Source organism: Artibeus jamaicensis, unplaced genomic scaffold, assembly GCF_021234435.1.
Source record: "Artibeus jamaicensis isolate MK-2021 breed Jamaican fruit bat unplaced genomic scaffold, CSHL_Jam_final contig_465, whole genome shotgun sequence".
Taxonomy (NCBI): Eukaryota; Metazoa; Chordata; class Mammalia; order Chiroptera; family Phyllostomidae; genus Artibeus; species Artibeus jamaicensis.
Window position 1 is genome coordinate 15525658 of NW_026521843.1, and position 22086 is coordinate 15547743.

At 44.3% G+C, this 22086-nt stretch overlaps 1 protein-coding gene across 2 annotated transcripts in view; it reads left to right on the top strand.

Annotated features, from left to right (window-relative positions):
* BABAM2 (BRISC and BRCA1 A complex member 2) overlaps positions 1 to 22086 on the top strand; it is a 357539-nt gene that overhangs the window by 315277 nt on the left and 20176 nt on the right. For both annotated transcript variants that reach the window (XM_037146619.2, XM_037146620.2), the window contains one exon: positions 11355 to 11508. In XM_037146619.2, the coding sequence (XP_037002514.1) occupies positions 11355 to 11508 (154 nt within the window). The remainder of the gene's footprint in view (positions 1 to 11354; positions 11509 to 22086) is intronic.

The following is a 22086-nucleotide window of genomic DNA, read 5'->3' on the forward strand; positions in this document are numbered from 1 at the left end:
CCAGACTGATGTGCGCTTTCCTGACCAGTGGCCAGAGGACTTGCTTGCCTGCAGCAGCCCCCAACTGACATGGTAGATAACCAAATGCCCCTGAGTAGGAACTCCTTCCAGAATGTCAGAAACAAGCAGTAAATGTAATCTGTAGCACTTGTGGTGAAGAGCACATGGGCTCTGAACCCAGGTGGACCAGTGCTAACCCTGGCCTGTCTTCTTCGTGGCTGCAAGGAAGTCTTCGGGCCTGCCCCAGGAGGGCTTGTTTCCTGGTAAAAAGGGGTAAGAGACTCACTTTGCAGAAAGCACCCAGAACATTGTAGGTATTCAATAAATGTGGATTCCTTCCATTTTCTTAGCATTTAAAAACATTATTTATTAGGATGAAACAAAACAAACACACCTACCTTGCTGTTACCTATAGTAAGAGATTTTGGGGATTTGAGTTAATGAGGAGCCCACAGTCCCGCTGTAAAAGCCACTGTGGTAGCTGCGGTAACTTTGCTCCTGCAGAGAGGCTTACTGGGCTACCAGTGACATGGTGCAGGGTAGCTCCCTGGGGCTCTCAGTGTGGTAGCCCAAGCAGTTCGCCACTCTGTGCCATGGGCTCCTCCGTTACCAAGTGGGTAATGACTTCCAAGGCCCCTTTCTGAACTGTGGTTTAGGAATGTGTCCTCTGCTGTAACAAGATGTGAAGATCTTTAAGGATCTCTCTTCCCTACCTGCAACTCAGCCCAGCCCTTTAAGCATGCCTGGCAAAACGCAGCCAAAAGGCAGAGAGTGGATTGAAGAGGGTCGCAGAGTCTGTGTGGAGCCCTCCAGGCCTGATCTATACCTTCTCATACGCTTGATGCACTAGTTCCCAAGTCCCAAGCAACTTGACTGCCCAGAGAAGGTCTGTGGTGTTCAGTATACTGACCTCATAGCCTGGGCTGGGAGTCAGGGGTGATGGGCACCAGAAACTACCGGCCACGGTGCTACTCAGTTCAGGGCCGCCAGTGCTTGATGGGTGTCATGACTGTGTGTCCCACTCTGAGAGCTGATACTCAGAATTCTAACTTCAAGTCATTTAGAAGGAAATATAAAGTCCACTCTAGAAAGATGTCTATTAAAAAAAACAATAACAAAAAAGTTTTGGAGCTTCCAAGAATAAATCCTCAGTTTGGGGGTGTGAATATGCTTTTGTTAGGTAACACTGATCCAGCACCTTTGTTTGAAAATGATCTTATTCCTTTGAATTTGGATGTATAAGTCAAGCAGCTCATTTCAGTCAAGGGCTTGCCTCAACGTGATCACCGCATATTTACACAGTTTATTCTCTTCGAGTTAGTTACATAGAATATGACAGTTTAAAAATGTCATTTTGGAGAGAACTCTGCTTTCATCTCAAATGAAATTTCTAATTGGAATTGCTGTAAAAAAAAAAAAAGCATGAATTAATGTCCATTTCCCGACTGTATCTCCCACTCATTCTCATAGAGGAAATAATGGCCAAGGAGCTGGCAAAAAAAAAACGTGACTAAACAAAAAACCTGGGTACTTCGCAGCCCAAGTAGGTCATCTTTAGGGATATGAAGACTGGTTACATTTCTGGTCTTTTTTTCCTCAAAGAACAAAATCACGCACAAATAAGTAGTTTAGCAAAAAAAGTAAAAACCTTTCTTTGCCTCAAAGGAAACACCTACAAGAATGGAAAGAATATTAACGTTCCCCAGACCAAAAAGAAAATTGTCTAACCAAGTTTTCACCAGGTCTTTCTGTTCAGATGTTTTCTGGTCTGTGGTCAGCTTTTGCTGCAAAACGTTATATGATCTTGGATTCTCCAGAGTTACGATTTCTTTTTTAAGGAAGATTATAGAATTAAAGGTGAAGAGTTCCTACGTACTCCCAAATTTGCCTCAAATTTTAAAATGGGCAAAACTAAATTGGAAGCTTAATTGAAATAACATGACTACTTTTAACCTGTGGTCTATCTTTTCTGAGCTGGAAGTCAGGTTGGAAAAAGAAATAATATAGCCTCAAGTTTATTTGTTTAATTGCTTCTAAGAGAAAAGCGAATAATAATAGGTATCCTTACGGATATCTGCTACTCACCAAGTGTTCTAAATATATTCATTATATCACGTAAACCACTCAGTAGCCTTGCAAGGAAGGTATTATCCCATTTTAAAGATGAGAAAACCTAGACTCAGAGATTAGTAAATTGCCTGAGGTCACCCAGGTAGCAACTGGTAGAGTACGAATCAAGACCAGATCCGTCGAAATCCAAAGGTCATATTCTTTCCACACCATCATCCTGTGCTCACATCCCTATAGGCTTTCGCCCTCATTCATTAAGCACTTTTCTGTGTGCCAGACACTGTTCCCCTGCTTTATTTTCAACCTGGAGGTTAAAGTTTTTCCAGTCTATAGATAGGAAAAGAGGGCCAGAGAGGTCAGTTAACCCACTGCCCGCTGCCAGAGCATGTGCCTTCCCCACTTCCACATTCGGTGCCACCAAGGCCGGCCATTTCCTGCCCATCTCACCTGACACAACTTAACCTATAGCAGCCCAAGAATGGAGTGGCTTATCTTCGAGCCTTCCTAAGGAAAATACCCCCTGCCACCTAATCTAGGGGTTAGAGAGTTCTCTACAATTTTAGTACCTAAGAACAGTGTACGCTTGGCATGGGGAATGCTTGCAAAGTCTGAACACAGCTGAACAATAAGTAAAGATTTCTGCGTAGCAGAATGACATGGGGACCAGGGCTGCTAACCCTGTCTTACCACTCTGGAGGGGCATGGTTTCCAAACCCTGCTGGATACTGGACTATGTCCCAACCCAGATCTCAGGCCCTACTGTCTGGACTGTCCGCACAGGGACTTAGAGCTATTGGAGAGAACATGGGGGACTCTGGTAAACTGCTCACGGCCCATCCTTATTAAGGCATTGCACTCAGCCTCCTGACGGTAGGGGACGTACCAGTAAGTCCCAGATGTTTTATAAGGAGGAATTGCTTTCCATACTGAGAAGTGAATGGCTGCTCTCTTTCAATAATGAACAATTTACCTTTGATTTGTGCATCATACCTTTCAGACATCCTCCATTCTGGAGAATTTATACTATGCTGATGATGTTTAAATTGTAGGAAAATGTCTGACCCACTGGAGTGGTTGGAAATGGGGTATTTCCCTAGAAGTGTTCAAGGGCAACACTGCTCATGGAAGAATGTTCACACTCCAGAAGCAGATACCCATGTATCTACCTTCATCAAATCTTAATACTTTGGTTTTGGGTTTATTTTTTTTGTTTGGTTTTGTTTTGATTTGAAGAAACAGCACATTATCAATTATATTATGAACAGTACATGATAATGTATGCGTGTTTTTGCACTTTGTCTGTATTGAACAGTCTTCATCTCTAAGTTGCCTTTTTCACCGAACATGATGTTCTTATTCAGCCTCTTGTTGATAGACATTAAGCTGCTCCCCATTTGTGTTACCACAAACAGTGCTCCTAGTAGACTCCATCCTACCTACCTTCTTCTACACTAAAATGTAGCAGTATTTTAGGAAGGAAATTCCTGAGTTAGGATGTACATCTTCCTTTTTAGTGTAGAAGAGGTTATAGAAATTTACTTTCTCACCAGTGAGTGGGAATTCCCTGTGTTCCATGGCTTTGACAACACGAGTATTACTGGGTTTTTAAATATGCATCAACTGGGGACTTCCAGTCAAGATGGAGATGTAGGTAAACAGGGCTCACCTCCTTGTACAACCACAGCAAAATTTACAACTAAACTACAAAACAGCTATTGCTCAGAATCCTCAGAAAATCGAGCTGTATGGAAGTGAGACAACTAAGGAATTATAAGAAGTGACATTCATCCACATGGGTGCAGAGGGCGGAGATGTGGAATGGGCAGTCCCACACTTGTGTTGTTGATAAAAATCAGGAGGGTTACCTCAGGAGCAAAGGATTCCAGCCCCACACCAGACCACCCAGCCTAGGGTTCCAGTGCCAGGAAATGAGTCCCTGTAACTTCTAGCTGCAGAAGCAAATGGGGCAGCTAAAGAAACTGGGGGATTATCAGGAGTCTCCTCTCAAAGGGCCCCAAATGGATGTAGGACTTAGCAGACTCCCTCCCTCTGGGCTCTGGCACCTGGGGCAGCAGCCGGAAGGGCACCGTGACATACTGGGGAGAAACTGAAGTGTCTGGCATTAGAGTGAGTGCCAGGGGACAGCTTCCCCCTGGACAAAACCCCAGAGGACAGACTGGCCATTGTCCCTTTTCTGAGCCCTCCCCCACACAGAGCCACATAGCAGAGACGCCATCACCCTGGTTCACATTGGTTGCCCCGCCCTGCTGATTACCTAAGGCTCAGCCCCATCCAAATTACCAGTGCAATTTTCTACAACAGGCCCTGCTACTAAGAGAGTCAAAGCAGCTCTCCATAACATATAGAAACAAACACAGGGAGGCTGCCAAAATGAAGAGATGGCCCAAATGAAAGAACAGAACAAAAAGAACTAGACAATACAGATGAGCAATCTTATCAGATACAGAGCTCAACAAGCATCTGTTGAGTATCTCTCCTATGTCCTGCATCATGCACCATTCTAGACGTGCTAAAATAACTAAGTTATGGGCCCTGCCCTTAGAAGCTCACAGGCTTTGCCCCGATTCCTACCTGGAGAGGCATCTCAGAATCACTTGAGGTGCATTTCCAGAAATGACAGGGCCGAGGTGGGGGCCCAGGCATCGGCAGTGTTAGCTCTGTGGTGATGCTGAGTCACACTTCAGTTGAGAACCTCTGACTTCATGGGAGGAGGGTGCTCGCTGGTTCAGGGTGGGTTTCTGTGTGAGGCCAGGGTGAGAGAACCCAGTTGTCACTGGCCAACTCAGTGGCGTCCCTTGCATTTGAGGGTCTTCTTCCATTTTCATGTGAATGGCTCATTTGGTGTTGGAATGGTTAATTTGTACCAATAAGTACCTTAAAAGCAATTGCTAAACAAAATGTAAGCAGAGGCCAAGTTTCCTGTCATTTTAACTATCTGGGACAGCTGTAAACCTGCAAAGAAACAACAAAAGAAGAGGAAGAGGAGGAGAAAGAGAAGGAGGTGGTGGTCTCTGAACTGAGGACAATGGCCCAGCGCTCACACTACCTCACTTCTGTCAGTGCGGCACCTGTTCCATGTCAGGTTCTGGTCTGGGGGCAGGCCAGCAGCGGTACCTGACTTCAGACACTGAGACATACATGGGGTGACATAGACAAAAGAAAAGAGGCAAGAAAGAGAACATATTGAGAATAAAGTTGGCCTTGGTGAGAAGTGGCAAAGGAAGAAGAAGCTGGGTAGAAAAAGAAAAGTAGAGAAAGTTCGTAGTCAGGGGACAAACAGCATGTCACACCCCAGGAGCCCCAGGGACCTCAGTGCACCACACTAAAGGGACATCATCTGTCAATAGCGGACAGTCAGGGAGTGTGGCTCTTAGGCAGGAGACATTTGTGAAGGAGCAAGCTAAGTCTTGCTCAGCACTCGAGGCCATCCACCTTCATGTGTTCTCCACCATGAAGAAAAGACAGAATTATCTGAGAATATGTACAAAGTTTAGAAAGATTCCCATCTAATAGTTAAAATTTAAGCAGCAGAAAGGCTCATGCTCTCATTTTCAGAGATTTCACCTACATGGAACAGTATATAAAGCTGATTTAGGGGAAAAAACTAAGGAAAGGGGGGCATAGGGAAAGCATTTTATTTAGTACCTGCTCGGTTGTCATTTAGCCCTTTGAACAACACTGAGATAATCGTTCTCACCCTCATTTTTAGATGAGGAAGTCAAGATTCGAGGAGACGAAGTGACCGTGTGTTGTCCACTGTCTCACACTGGTGGACGGTGGGGCTAGAATTGGGACCCACTTTACCTGACTCCAAAGGCCATGCCTTTCTCCACCACACCATGCTATTTCCTCCCACCTTAGAATGTTTAGAATTTACAGCGAAATTCAAGAAACTCCAGGCTTCAGTCTGGTAATATTAAAACCCAAAGATAACCTGTTTACGTGACCAAATCACACAAAACAGTGAAAATCTTAAACCAGTTTAACAAAATGTGGTTAATATTTAGTCTCCCCTGTCACTGAAAGGCAGTGATGTCAGTAAAAGGAAATGTTTGGTGCCTTAGCTAGGGATACTTCTGAACTGGAAAACCTGACTTTTACATTTCCTGTAGGCGAGTATTTTGGATACTCGGTGTGTAACTCTCTCAGTGGCTAGAGCCTGTGTGTCCTGAAGGTGCAGTTTGTAGTTAGGGAGATTGGGCTGGCGAGTAAATGGACGGCCAGCTTCCCTAGCAGGCTGCGTGCCACTGGAGGGTAGCCTGGGACAAGCTGTGCGCAGACTGCCTTCGGGAAGACTGATGGGATTGCTGTCGGGGGGGGGGGCGGGTTTACAGCAAGGCCACAGGTAGTTAGAGCTCTCTCCTCACGAGTCTTCGAGGAACGGGAGAGGCCTGAGCAGCCTGGAAATGGGAACAACCATAACCACTCCAGGCGTATCTTCCCTACTAACCCAGGGGCACAGGGGGAAAGCACAGGCGTATGTAGTTTGGAAGGGCTGGAGAGATGAAATAATGGCTGGCTTGTGAGTAACGGTGAAAATATTTGATGATGCGACTCCCGGGGAAGCAGTTATGGTTAACCCCTCATTTGTTTGGCATTTTCAAGGATGGAACTGTCCCACAGAACTGAATTTTCCAGACAGCTAAAACTTTCCTATTTATGTGCCTTGAATGTTTTTTAACCATGCTCGGTGGAAATATTTCTGTAATAGATTATACAATTATCCTGCCTTCTTAAACAGAAGCTGCAAGAAATAACATTTCCTTAGATGCCTTTGATTGCAAGTCTGAGGAGAACTGATGGAAAAGAGGGCTAGAAAAAACTCACGGCCTCGGACAACAGTGTGGTGGCTGCTGGGGGGAAATAAATGGTGCCGGAAGGAGACTTGGCTTGGGGCGGTGAACACTCAGCACAGTGTACAGAGGATGTGCTGTGGAACTGCGCACCTGAAACCTGCATGATTTTGTTCACCAGTGTCAGCCCAATAGACGCAATAAAAAAGGAAAAAAAGAGGTTTAAATAGTTAGGACGGTGACTGCCTCACAGAAGAACCCTGAGCAGGGCGGTTCCAAGGATGACGAGTCTGACACCTCAGTGACATCAGGCTGACTTTCCCCTCGTGGTCACAAGATGGGTGCACAGCTCCTTGCCTTGGGATCTCACATGAATGGAATGGAGGCCTCTCCTCACACGTGTCTCTTATCAGAGAGGAAAGTATTTCTCAGAAGATCCCCAGCCGACTTCCCTCGGGCCCCATCGGCAGGGCTGAGCCACGTTCCAGATCGGTCCTTCAGAAGCTGAGAGAGTGTGCATCCAGCACTGCCCGACTCTGGGGGGGGGGGGGGGGGGGCTCTGCCCGTGTAAAGGATGGAGAATGGCTTTGGGTCGGGCCACAGGAGTGTCTTCTGTGGAGTTCGGGGCTGGGGGTGGACACCACTTCCTGTACGGCCGTAACTGGACGGATGACTGAGCTTTCTGTTTCTACACTAGACCCCAGATTGGGGTTCGTTTTGATTTCCTAAGTCTGCTTCTCTGTATTATTCCCTCTCCTTCCTTGGTGTCAGATTGATAGTTATCACTACTCGTGGTTAATATGCCTTGCCCTCATCCTGCCATAATTAGATTGTTTTCTGGGAAAATCATATAAATCAGACTCATCAGAACTATGTCTGAAATGTTCTGAGTATCTGAGAGCTGTCCTGTGGGTCAGATACATAGTGTCGAATGTCCTCTGGCCGTGCAGTGTCCTTTTTCCATTGGTGAGGTTTTGTAAAGGGAAGTTTCTAGAGCACCTTGTGAGCTTTGATACCATGTAAGGGAAGCTTCATCGTGGTGAAAGGAGAAGCACTCGGGACGGTTAGGCTCGTTCACTAGAGACAGGGAGATTGCCTCCGTGCACTTGAACCCAGAGTGCTTTAGAGACGGGCAGTGTTCAGCTCCCTCCCAAGGCTGCATGGCTGGCGGCTGCATGCACAGCACCACCCGCTCTGGGGCCATGACTAGTGGGACTGCCACTGCAGTGACGGTCCGGCATGAGGCAAGGTGGCACAGAGTTCAGTTATTCCCGCCCAGTGCCTCGGCGTCAAGGCCCCAGGAAGGAATCCTGTGCACTGCCCGGGCTGTGCAGAACTAGAGTGTTTGGGTGTGGCCTCTTTCAGCAAGTTCCTGACGCAATACTTTGAAAATGGTTATTGAGATTATACTGAACAAGTGAGGACCATCCCTCCCCTGGGTAGAGAGCTGACCAAAATTCAGTCTCTGCATCCAGGAAGAAGGAAATAGAAAGCAGTTGTCAAAATAGTACTGACAGTAACTGGCCCAAATACTCCGGGAATCAAACATGAGGCAGTGGGTGGGTTGGGTTCTGAGGAAGCAAACGGTCAAAATGTTTAATTTTGAAATCCCTGAAACTATGAGCCCTAGCTGCTTAGAACCTGGGAGTTCTCCAGAACAAGGAAGCTGCTTTGAAGGCCTGAAGCCGGGTGCTGTGCGTCAGGAAGTCATGAGTCCGCCTGTAGGCAGATGTTAAGTGACAGAAGCATGAGGATAGGGAAACAGGTTTTGTTGTTTTTTTAGTTCTGACTAACTTGTACCGTCCAAATCATTCTCACAAGAAGAACGTAAAGGATTTCTCATTATTTTTTTCTTATGCCTAGAACATTTTTAAAGAAGCTGTTATTTTATTGACTGCCGACTTACACAGACAGGACACAACTTAGTTTAGTTGAGCCAGATATTTTTCTAATTTTCTCATATGTGAATTAGTATGTGGATTTACTGATTTTGTATCTGAAATACTCTGGGCATTTCTGCTCGCCTCATAATCCAGGTATTGTGTTGAGGTTTTAACGTTGGCTTCAACTATACATTTTTAGGAAAAATCTCCATGGAGAAATAATTGTGTAATCAGTGCTTTTGTGGGATCACTATCCCTATAGCTGGCTGGCATTTTTTTTTTAATCAAAACAACTCACTTGCCTAGGTAAATAAATTTGCATTCACATTTTGAATTATTTCTGATGCTAATTGGGCATTTTGGGGAACAGAATGCATGGTTCAGAACTAGGTGGGAAAATCATTTTTCAAATTATTGAAACACCAGCAACTCATTTTCAACAAAACCAAACAACAGGAACAAAAAAATATGATACATTCCAAAGCTCAAAAAGCTGGTGGCTTGAGCATCCTGAAGCCTGTGGTGGTAATCAGTGATGTTACTTTGGTACTGGATGGTGACTGTGTTTGCTTTAAATTGGTCAATTATTGCCATTGAATTTTATTATTCAAAAGTGGGGTTTTTTTTTTATGGAAACTTACATGGTATAAAATTTTCACCTATGCTATTAGTGATTGTTTTCAGGGTTATTCTGGATCTTGTTTTATATTTGGAAACATATATATAAACATAATTCAAGTGTATATGAATAGGGATTTTTTTCTAAAATTAACCAGGAGAAATAAATGAGTAATCAGGACAAATATAAACTTATTTTAGAAAGCAGTATTTATTCAAAATGACTGAAGATATTACAGACCATGCTTTGTAATATATGGGACTCCAAAGTGTTTTTTGGATCGAATTCTTTATCATTTGAATTAGTCTGTTTTTCCTATTTTGTATTGTTCTATATGTTGCTAAATCTGTGCTCTGGCACAAATAGACGCTGAGACTGTGCTGAGGTGGAAAATGTGACTAAAGAGTGGCCCTTCGAAATCTTGCCGCTTTTCCTTGACCGTGGAGTGACTCACGCAGGAACCCCCTGCAGCCCTGAGTCACAGTCAGACACACTCAGAGGCCAGAGGGCTGCCCCCCCCCCCGCCCCTACCCCCGGTGGGACGGTTTTCTTTCTTGGTTTGTTTAGGTTTTCTTTTCTTTTCTTTTTTTTTCCCAAGTTTGCCACAAACCTGACTTTTTCTTCGAGAAATCATGGTGGGTCCTGAGAGAACCTAGTCTACATCAAATGTCACCCCAAAGTGGCATAACAATCTATTTAGGGTTTCTTTTTTTCATATATTTTTGCCTCATGTCACCAAAAAGATGAGCCTTGTACTACATCCTTCCCAGTAAACACTGGAACTTTCTAAGTTGTCATTGTGACAGTGAGTGTGTGGCAAGCAGGTTGTATCAGTAAAGTCAGCGTGGCCTCGTAGAATGAGTTTAGGGTTTAAATCCTGAGACTACAGTCGAGTCCTGCCTCTGCCTAGCTGTGGCATGAGCAAGTGAATAAGTATCTCAAGTTTGTTCATCTGTTAAATTCTGACAGTAAAAATAATGTCTTCTTCCCAGAGTTATAACTGTCAAATTAGATAAAGTATGTAGAAATACCCTATAAAGCTAGAAAATTCTATGTGTGTTTTTCTTGTTATTATTTTTGGTAAATTAATGTGCCTGTTCTCTGTTCTAGAAGTGGGTAACCTTCCCACAAATGTACATTTTATACCTTGAGGACTGTACTGTTGAAACAATCTGTTTTTGTTGATGGTTTGCCTCAAGTGAAACCAGTGTTGTTTCCTTTTTAAAAACGGAGTTAACCCCAGATGAACGGCCAGAGCACATCATTCTTGTTAACAGATTCGAGTCAGTCTGACCCCACAGCAGACCTGTAGTGCTCCGATCAGCTGCGTTCCATCAAGGGGCTCCCACTGGTTAGGAGGAGATCTGTGCGGTCACACACACAGCAGAACCTGAAACTGCTGAGTATCAGATTCACTGCTTGATTAGAAGTAAAGTGGTAACTTTATTTTCTGTGGGGGTCCAGTTGCCATGTCCTGTAATACGGAAAGATTATCAGCTGTCCTCTTGGTGAGCCCCTTTCTGAATTCACGATTGAGGACGACCTCTGCTGTACTCCCTCCGTCAGGGAGGAGGGAGTACAGGTGAGGAAGACACTGCTCAGCCCTCCTACAATTTATGGTCTAATAGAGACTTAAAGCAGGCACACAGCTAACTCCGCTTAGACCACTGGCCATGGTAAGTGCCGCAGGAGAGGTTCGGGTGGCATTCCTTCAGCACTTACACTCCATGTCTCAGAGTGGTCACATTTCCATTTAGGTGTGGTTTGCCTCTACTACCTTGAAACTCCTTGGAGGCAGGGAAGGCACCTTGTATTTCTTGGTCCCTCTCTCCACACCTTTTACCTAAGCCTCAACCAATATTTGTGGCTTAAATAGAGACTCGTACCCAGCATTTAGAGTTAGCCAAAAAAATTGTATGAAGATGCACTTAAACCCTAACTTTTTTTTCCTTTTTTCTGTGTTTGCAGTTGACCTGCCCCTGTTTTTTCCTCGAGACCAGCCGACTCTCACGTTTCAGTCTGTCTATCACTTCACCAGTAGTGGACAGCTTTATTCCCAGGCCCAGAAAAATTACCCCTACAGCCCCAGATGGGATGGAAATGAAATGGCCAAAAGAGCAAAGTAAGTGCATCTGTTTTTATTTCCTACAGGGAAGAACATTTTGTTTATCTAGTTCAGGGGTTGGCAAGCTCTTGCCCGCTGGGTGAAGCCTGCCCTGGGCCTCTGTTTGTAAATAAAGGTTTATTGAAACCCAGCCACGCCCGTGCCTTCACCTGTTTTCCACGGCTATTTTCATGTTACCGTGGTGGAGTGGGTCATCACAGCTGACAGCGGATGGCCTGCAAAGCCAAAAATATTGGTTGTTTGGCCCTTTGCAGCAAAAGCTTCCCAACCCCTCATCCAGCCTCATCAGGTGGACAGTGTCGTTACTGTTGTCATTTTTAATGGGTCACCGGATCTAGCAGAAATCTACTGGTCTCCTTAGAAAAGTACCAAATAGGAATTAGAGGTATGGATAAAAGGTGTCCATGGAAGTGTGGGCAGCTGCTTTCATATTTTTTAAAAAATAGGAAATTTCGGCAGACAGTAGGTTTTTTGCTTAGTTGCCCATGAATGGATCTAGTATCTGCTCTTTCGAATGGAACCATAATGTCTTCGAAGGCACAGGGCAAAGTATGTATCCCTCACTGCATCTGTGCAGCCATTGCCTGAAGTAGGGCCCACATTTGCCTTGATTAAATAAGTGGCTACACAGATAGCCTAGAACTATTAAAGCCTGTGTGGAAGTGGGTTGGGTATTTATTTAATAGAGGTGGATGTTAGCTGAGTGTGGAGTTCACAGTTAACAACTGTCTGACACAGATCTGTCTGCAGAAAGCGTTCACCAGTCAGATGGAATGGGGAAGTGTAGGAACATGCTGTATAGGTGAGTGTAGGTACAGGTAAGACTTTAGTATGTGGAAACCAGTCTTCATGAACCATGGCGTTCTCGACTGAAGCAACAGGGGATCGAAAAGTCATAGTTTCTAAAAATAGATCATAGTTTGAGTGGCAAGTGGTTATTATTTTGTCACTCTGAACAGCCTTATGCTCACACCTGTGAGCTCAACTGAAGGATGACCAGATCCAAAGAATCACACAGATGAAGAATTATCTGTGAAGCATCCTCTTGTTTCACTCATCTAGTATTTATTGAGTACCTACCACATTCTAGGCAAGGTACCCCATGCCGGGCATACAGTGATAAGGGAGTTAGAAATTGTCTGTGTCTTCATGGAGTCTGTAGCCCAGCAGGAGAGATCAAAGCCTCCTTCATATCAAACTTCCAACTGGTTGAAAACACCTCCTAACAAAACCTGGCCTTCCAGACCTAGCATGCTCTCGATTAGTAGGACTTCTCGCTCAGGCCTCCCCTTCCTGAGACCTCCCTCCCTCCCAGCAAACCCGTTGGCATCTCCTGTCTTTCCAAGGCACAGGACCTTCACTTACAGCAGGATCGGCTTTGCTCTTCCAAGTAATGACAGAGGGGTGTCCTCTGGAAACCAGGCCCCCCCAGATCCATCCGTGTGATCCAGGCTGTTCCTGCCTCTTCAGTGTGCCCTTTTTCTGTGTGCCATCTTTAGCCATGACACCCAAGTCTGAGAGTCTGTTTAAGGAGAAGCACATGCATATACAAATGTAACTCATAGCAGTGACTAAGACTTGCATACCTTGAAACACACTTGAAAAAAGGGATTATACAGTAAGTTTTATGTTTGAGGTATTGCCATTGTTTAATTCTCTGGGCTTTCCCCGTGTGTACATAGGATCTGCCTCTGGAAAACGGGCTGTTATTTGTGGTACGTGCTGTGGAGTCTGAACCAGATGTGTTTCTGTGGTTTCCATGGCAAAACTATCTTGGGGTGTGTGTGTGTGTGTGTGTGTGTGTGTGTGTACTAGGTAGACTTTTCAGCACGCAGGAATTGAGTCTTCAAGGAGCTGCAGACCACAAACCTGTGCCTTCAGTATGGGAATATTGTAAGTGAAGCTTATTTATCCTAACAGATCGGTTCAGGGTTTGAAGAGACATTTGCTTTATGTTAACACCAGTCTAAAGAAAACATCTGAAGTAACATTGAAAAAAATCTGCCTTCTACTGTAGTGAGAAGGATCCATTTTAAATGTAGTAAGAGAAAAAGCCAGCAGCTTCATGCTAGGAAGAAGAAACAGTGTAAAAGCTTTCTTCTTAAGTGGAACTGAGTGCCTTCCCTGGGTTTTGTCGGAAGGCCAGGCAATGGGTGAGCGCGACCGGGGCACTGTCCTGCAGTACCGATTGGAGCTTGGTGGCAAAAGCTGGAGAGGAAGGACAGAAAGAAAGGTGCACTGCAGCACTCCTCCCACGCCCGTTTTCTTTGTCCTGCGAGTTATATGTATACAGCACATGAAAGGCTCTGATTCATTTCTAGAGCTCTGCCCGTGGCGTAAACAGTTTCACGGTTTATGAACAGTGGTGGAGGCCTTTGAGTGGAGACAGCTGTGTATTCCCTCCTGTCGAACAAAACTCTGCACATGTGAACTCAGTAAGGACACTTGCTGGCACTGACAAGGGCTCTTCCTGGAATGTGTGTTTCTTGCTCGGGTGACCTAGCAAATCTGTTTGCACAAGCGAAGTGCCCTCCCCTGGGTGAGCACGGGCTCTAGGGTCCTGCATGCCCCAGTTCCCATCATAAGGTCTAACCCTGAAGGCTCTGCGGCCTTGAGCAAGGCTGTTAACCTCTTGAACTTCATCCTATAAAACAGGTCTGTACTCCTCCCTGTTGGAGGGGCTTGATAGGAAGGGTCAGCCTGTGAGTGGACCTGTGAAAGACCCTTGGGTTTAGCTTCTGCTCTGTCCCACCGTGCCTTTGCTCACCCCTCCCCCCGCCCTTTTTCTGTCCTTTCAGATCCACTCCTTACTCTGTGTTCTTCCTTAAGGTTTTCCCATCCGTGCTGACTTGCTGGCAGCTATTTTCCCTCTTAGCCTTTTTTTTTTTTACACATAGTCATGTCCTCTGTTAACAGCTTTACTTCTTTCTTTCTCATCTTTGTACTCCTTCCCTTTTTTAAATTCCTTTTTTCTACTTGCACAGACTGGGACCTCCGGTAGGATGTTGTACACAGATGTGAGAGCAGACATCTGGCCTTACCTTTACACATTCAAGTTGTGTTAGCAATAGGTTGTGCATAGGCGTCTTTCTCGAGTTGAAGAAATTCCCACATATTCCTACTTTGCTAACAGTATTGATCGTGACTGGGCACTGAATTCTGTAGAATGCTGTTTCTGTGTGTACTGGCATGGCTCCTCTGGGTTGTCTTCCTGCTATTAAAGTGGCGAATTGCTCTGATTGGTTCTTAAAAGTTAGACCAACCTTGCATTCCAGGGATGAACCAGCCTCTCTCAGTCATGATATTTTACCCTTTTTTATTTTACTGTATTGGATTTGCTAAAATTGTGTTAAGGTGTTTCTGTCTATGCTCATTGATGATATTGGTCTGAAGTTTCTCTTCTTGGAGTTGTCCTTGTCGGGTTTTGATAACAGCACAACACTGGTTTCATAAAACGACCTGGCACGTTTTCCTTCCTCTCCACACTCTGAAAGCGTTTGTGTGAGTTGGGCTCTGTTTTTTCCTAAGGGTTTGAGTTTTATATGTGGCCAAAAAAATTGATGTCTTTATTAAATGCAGAGAGACTCAGATTTTAAAAATTTCTTCTTGTGCCAATTCTAGCACATCGCATGTGTGTTTGTTTTAAAGTAATTTATCCATCATGTCTAAGTTTTTTCATAATTTTTGTAATATTTTCTCATTTTTCTTTTACTACCTATAGGAGCTATAGTGATATAACCACTTTCATTTCTTATACCAAAAATATGTATATTTTTCTCCTTTTGTTTTTAAACAGTCTAGCTAAGGGGTTATCAATTTTACTAATCTTTTCAAAGAAACAAGTTTGACCTTGCTGATTTTTATCCATGGTTTCTTTTCTATTTCATTATTTATGCTTTTATCTTCACTATTTTCTTCTACTTATTTTCAGTTTAATTTGTTATTTTTCAGCCTCTGAGAATGGAATCTTAGGTCATTGGTTTTAATCCTTTCTTCTTTTTAAATATAAGCCTTTGTGGTTCTAAACTTTCTGAGGTTTGTTTAGCTGCATCCCACAAATTTTGATGTTGTTTTTTATTATCATTCTGTTAGAAATATTTAAAAATACTTTCTAGTTTCCCTTGTGGTCTCTTTTTGATTCCTGGGTTATTTATAATTGTGCTGCTTGAATTTCAAGTGTTTGAGGGGTTTTCTAGATATCTTATTCTTACTGATTTCTGATTGAATTCAGTTTTGGTCAAAGATCATAATCTGTAAGATTTTAATCCATTGAAATCTGTTGAGGTTTGTTTTATGGCTCAACATATCTTGGTAATCAATCCATGTAAACTTAAATGTGTGTCCTGCAGTTTTGAGATTTTATATATATATATATATATATATATAGCCAAATTACTTATTAATGTTATTCAAATCTTATGTATCACTACTATAATTCTTTGTGTTTATTATTATATCAGCTTCTGAATGGAGGTGTTAAAATTTCTACCTATGATTTTGGATTTGTCTATTTCTCCTATTCTGCCAGTTTTCGCCTTCGGTTTTTTAATTTTTGCTATTAAGGTACATATGTATTCAGAGTTGTGTCTTCTGGACAAACTGGTCTTTCTGTCGTTGTGAGACAGCCGTCCCCGGTAATGTTTCTTGACTTGAGGTCTTTGTCTGATGTGATACAGTTGCATTTGCTTTCTAAGATTTATGTTTTGCTTGGTGTGTCTTCTTTCATCTTGTGTATGTCTTTATATTTCAAAGAAACCTTTGATAAATTGTTTTGTGATCTAGTCTGATAATCCCTGACTGTTAATTGGAGTATTTGGTTCATTTACATTTCATATAATTAATAAGCTGATTGAGTTTGTCTAACATCTTGCTATTTGTTGTCTCATTTTATTTATTTATTCATTCATTCCTTTGTTCTTTCCTTCCAAATTTTCCTTTTGATTTATTTGAATATTTTTTAGTATACCATTCTCTCTTCTATTGGCTTTTGAGCTATAGCTCTTTGTATTCTATTTTAATTATTAATACACTACAATATTTTCTTAACGTGTCATACTATAGCATGAATTAACATAATACTTCAGGTATAATGTATAAAAACAGTATAATTCTCTTCATAGTTTCTACTACTATCCTTTGAACTCTTGTATATTTTACTTTCACATATTTTATTAATCCCACAATACATTGTTATTACTTTGGCTTTTAGTGTTCTCTTAGCTTATAAAGAATTAAAGGAAAACATTACATTTAATTTCATTTTATTTAATAATTTCCAAATAAAGATAATGGAGAATCATTTCCTCTCCCTCAACAATAGAAAACCACCACTTATTTTTAAATGTCTTCCTTGGAGCAAACTATCAAAGAGACTCACCACCCTCCCGAAAAGAACACTAGGTATGGGACACCCGGGCCCCTCTGCCTCCCCTGTGGACTTCACCGTTTACAGGCACCCTGCTGCACTTCCACAGGTCATCCTGCAGCCCTGTGAGGGGTATGGTGTGGGAATCCTTACCTTCCTGCCTGCAGGTAAAGATACTGAGGTTCAATGGTTATCCATACATATATTTGCCGTATACAATGCACACCCGTGGTTTCTGTGTGCATTATATACAGGATTATCATGTCCATGGCATGTAGTCATCCTTATTTTTCTCTCAAAAATTTGGGCAAAAAATGTGCATTACCCACTGCAAAATATGGTAAATGACTTACCTAAGGGCAAACAGCTAACTTCCAGCAGTCGGGGCTCAGCCCAGGGCCTCTGGCCTCTCTGCACATTCACACACCCAAGCAGAGATGGAGTCCCCACCCTCTTCCCCACGTGCCAAGCCTCCCTCTGCAGGATTCCAGGCACTTGAGTAACGTAAATATAGAGAGGGAATTCATGTGGCGTTTAAGAGCACTGGCCCCAGTCAAGACAGAACTGGGCTGAAATCTGTCTCTGCCCCTCAGTGGCCAGCAAATATGACTTTGGACAAATTTATAATTTCCCTGAGGCCATCTACTTGTCTACAAAGTGTTGAGGCTAGTTTAGAGGGTTATTATGACTATTATTAAATGGGGTGATTTCTATTGTTGGTTAACAAGTTGCTCCAAACTTAACGGCTTAAAACAACACAAGTTACTGTCTCGCAGTGTCCGTGGGTCAGGAGTCCAGGACCGCATGCCCGAGTGCCATGTTCAGGCCCCATATAACAGAACTCAGGGTGTTACCTGGGGCTGCCCTCTCGTCTGAGGCTGAGGGCCTCTCCCCAGCCTACTCAGATTGTCGGCAGAGTTCGGTTTCTTGTGATTATAGGGCTGAGGTCCCTGTGTTCTTGCTGGCTGTCAACTGGGGGCCATCCCGTGCCACCTGGTCCCCACCGTTCTCAAGTCAGTAGCGGTGCCTCCAATCTTTCTCACATGGTTGACCTCTGACTTCCCTGTCGCTGAGCTCTAGGCCCCGATTTAAAGGGTTCATCTGATAAGGTCAGGCCTACCAGTTAATCTGCCTTCCTTAAAAACATCTGTTCCATGTATCATGGCCCCACGACAGGAATGAAATCCATCATGTTCTCAGTCCTGTGGATTATACAGGGAGTGTAAACCAAACGTACAGGGTCTTGGGGGCCATTTTAGAATTCTGCCTACTACGTGGTGTTATGTAGGTGGATTGTCCAGCACAGGACCTGGCAGGTGCTGAGCATTCAGTCAACCTTAAGTCTCAGCATCATCATGCCTAGAAGAAGAAAGATGCTTTTTAAAAAAAATAGCAGAGTCAACATCGCTGTCTTCACATGTGCTTCAGTAAACAGCCCCCCAACTTCAGTGACTTGACCAGAGCCTCTTAAGTTCTGGGCTGTCCCCTCCCCAGCTGCTGCCCCCCATGGTTGTGTCTCCCTGGCGCCAGCACAGCTGGTTCAGAAAGTGGGGGGAAATCTGTCCTTGAGTTATTTAACTCACATAGACTTAACATTCACTTAAAAAAAGCTGGACCCACTGGTTACCTACTTGCTGTCTTATATATGGCTTTAGATATGATTAGAAGAGTGGACCAAATGATTTTTGTAATTCTTTCTAGTCTGATAACTCTGTAAATACAGGGAGTGAGTTTTCCATGGACCTCATTGTACAAAGTACAGTTGATCCTAAAGGCCTAAGTAGGTTCTTAGAATAGAATGTAATTTAATTTAATTTGGGGAAACCACCTACTGCAGTGTCCACACGTGAGAGAAGTTCATCATGACCCTCCCAAAGTCCTACGTCATTTCCCTTCTTGCTTCAAGGTCAGTAAGGTGTTGGTTCCCTACTGAGAAACCTGTGCAAGTGCCGCCAAAGCCGAATCCGCAGTTTCCCATGTGTCTCTTCACCACAGATACTTGCATTGTTTGTCATCCCATTGGTTTTTGCAGAATAACTTTCTCTTTCAATATTTTTTAAAAGGTATATTCTGGACTATTTAAATTATTTTTCATTGTTGATACCTTAGTATTCTCAAAGATACTGTTTTCTTCCAACTTCTCACTAGCTGCCAAATGCTTCAATCCAGTTCTCTAAATAAAACAGACAAAAATAGATACTTGCTTGATTCAGGGGAAGGAAGTAGATGTCCCCACTCGGTCTGTACCCCATCCCTGCTCCTTACTGTGGCTTCCGAGGCCTCTCTGGACCCCCAGGATGCCAGGGAGCATGGTGTGCAAATCTGTTCTAAGAGGGCACTGCACAGCGTGGTCCCAGGGGGCTCGGGCCAGGCAGCGGGCGTTCATGAAGTGTAAGTGGTTCTAATGCGAGCCTATCTGTGTTTGTTTCTCTAGAAGTTAATCACTCACTTATTCACTCCTGTGTTGGTAGCTCCTTAAGGCAGCTAAAATTATGCTTCATTTCTGCTGCAGTTTAGTGGACAAGTCAGGCAGTCCCTGTGCCTGGTAAGCCAGCCAGAGGGAGCCCCGGCCGAACCGGCTTTGGAGCCCTGGTGTCCAGACCCTGCTCGGTGTCAGGGAGGACCCTGGTGGGGACTTTGCAACAACACCTCTCCCTGGGCTTACTCCTCCTGCCCCCCATCTCTTCCCTTTCTGTCTGTATTTCTGATGCCAAAGGTAAGGGATGACCAGGAAGTTAAGGACTGTGGCCAGCTGTGACCACAGCCCTTGTGCAAGGGGAGCAGCTGCGGCTGAGCCACTGGGCAGAAAGGTTAACTGGCCACAGGGACAGCACGGGGGGAGTCTGGGCCCCTGGGAAGCTCTGCCACAGGGGCCTGTCAGACCCCAGGGGCAGAAACTCCAAGCCCAACTGCTGCTGTGATTCATGGGGTTTCTTTTGTTTTGCCTTGAGTTTCCTAGGAGTAGTTCCCTTTATAAAAATCCCAACTTCATCTTCCCCTCGGGAGAGAAGAGGGAATTTTCCAGGCCCCGGCCAGCAGAGCCTGGGTGCTCAGGAGTGCCCTGAGAGTACAGGAAAGGGGCCAGTGAGGGTGAGCCCACCGAGGGACTGAGGAGGGTCGAGGTCCTCAAAGCCCTCCACTCACATGGCTGCGCTGGGTTCTTGTGTGAGCAAGCCCACTGTCCATCCTGGGGTTTAGAAATATGGTAGTCGTGAAGAGGAAAATAAAGCCAATAAATAACATGGCATTTGGGGATCCTCGAACTCTTAAAGAGAATCAATTTAAAAAGTATCTTCAAGGGATTTGGCTTGTTTTTCCTTTCAGAGGAGAGAGCAACAGAGATGGGGAGGAATCCAGATCTGCCTGACGTCCAGGCATCCTCTCCAAATTGCACAGGTCAGAGAGAACATGTTATTCATTAGAACCTGACATCTGTTGCTGTGAAGTGATAAGCTCCACTGAAAAGCATGGCCATGAGTTACTGCCAATTCAGCCCGCATCCTGGGCTCAGCTGCTCACCAGCCTCTCAGGCTGTACCAGGCACAGAGCGTTTATAGCCCTGCTCAGCCTCCACACCCGCCTTGGAAAGGACCCACAGACCTTTCCCAGGCCCTTCATCTCTGTTCTGGCACCTGTGATCCCCTCCTGTGGTCCCTCCGAGGGCTGGAGTAAGGATGGCACCCCACCCCTCTCCTTCCTGCTTTCTCCGTGAAACAACAGGCTTAGGGGCTGGTCTCAGTCTTGGACAAGAAGTAGCTGCCCGCCGAAAGAGTAACTGGAAGGTTGGCACGTCTCTGTCGAGGAAATTAGCTCAGTGGTGCCATGTGAGAGAGCTCCCGAGGGCTCAGGCTTGGGTTGCAATGATCCCTCTCAGCCTTTGGGAAAGTTCATGATAACCAAGTACAGCCACTCCCTTGTTCATGAGTTATGGTCATACACGTTCTTTCTTGGAAAAATAGATGTTTTAGAGAGTCAGAAAGAAAAGGGTAGAGGGGTTGATTTTGGATTTGTATAAAACTATAAAAAAACAAAGTAGAAACATAGATTTACTGATAGAATCAGAGTTGCCTTTGAACTGTTGGAAGAAGACACATACAGTAAGTAAAGAAAGTACTAAGAATAGTGGCCTGGGAGTTGGGAGACCTGGGTCTCACCCGGGCACCATTTTTGATGTCCTGTGTGACCTTGGGAAAGACACACCACCTTTCGGCACCCTTGGCACCCTCGTCTGAAGGTGCTGGGCTATTGGCAGGTGATCACTGAGTATTAATTTGTTTCCGGCATTTTAAGTGAAAATTGTTTTTAAGGTGGTTTAGCGCACTTTTGTATTCATCTTGAGAAAATTCTATCTCCCTTTGCCAGAGGTCAGGCACAAATTGAAAACATTTCTAAATGGAATTAAGCAAACTATGTACGCGATACTTTTTTGTACAACCCGCATCTGATATTTATAGAACACTTCACTTGTGGAACGTGCACACATATGCCCTGAACACACACCCAGTGAAACAATTCTAGATGTAATACATTTTCAGATGTCAAGTTAAAACAGCTTCTTGGGAATTGGGCTTGACTGTTCAGATGTGCGTGTTGGGTTCTGACAGGTGCCGCAAGGGCTGCTCAGGGCTCTCATGTGTGATGTGGAGTCCAGCCAAGGCAGGAGGGCCAAGTGTTTATCTCTATCGCGTCTCGTTAAGGCATGAATTCTTGGGGGGGAAGGAAGCATCAGAGAACAATCAGAACCATCCACTCTGTGCACATCGTTAGTGACGAGCGGAGGCCTCGCTTCTATAGAAATGGGCTTCTCTCTTGTCTGCTGTCAGATCATTCAACATAGGGGCCACCTGCGGAAATGCACTAAATTCATGACTTTTGAAACAGAAACTTTCTAGAGGTGAGCAAAACCAGAAGGAGATTTGGGGGCAGTTACCAATATTCCAGTGATCTGCAAAATCCACAGCCAATAGCAGAGCTAGGTTGGGCGACCAAGCAGGGATGCATCTAGGAAGGTAAGTGTGACACCGGGGGCCAGTCTCAGGACATGGAATGTAAAGGGCCATTAGAGGTCATCTAGCACAGCCAAGGTTGAGTGTGGTAAGCATTAACCATTATGGTGCAAATTATGAGATATTGGTATCAAACCCTTCTTACAGTGATTGACATGCACTTGACACTCAAATTCATCATTTTCATTTCCTATAAGAACTTGT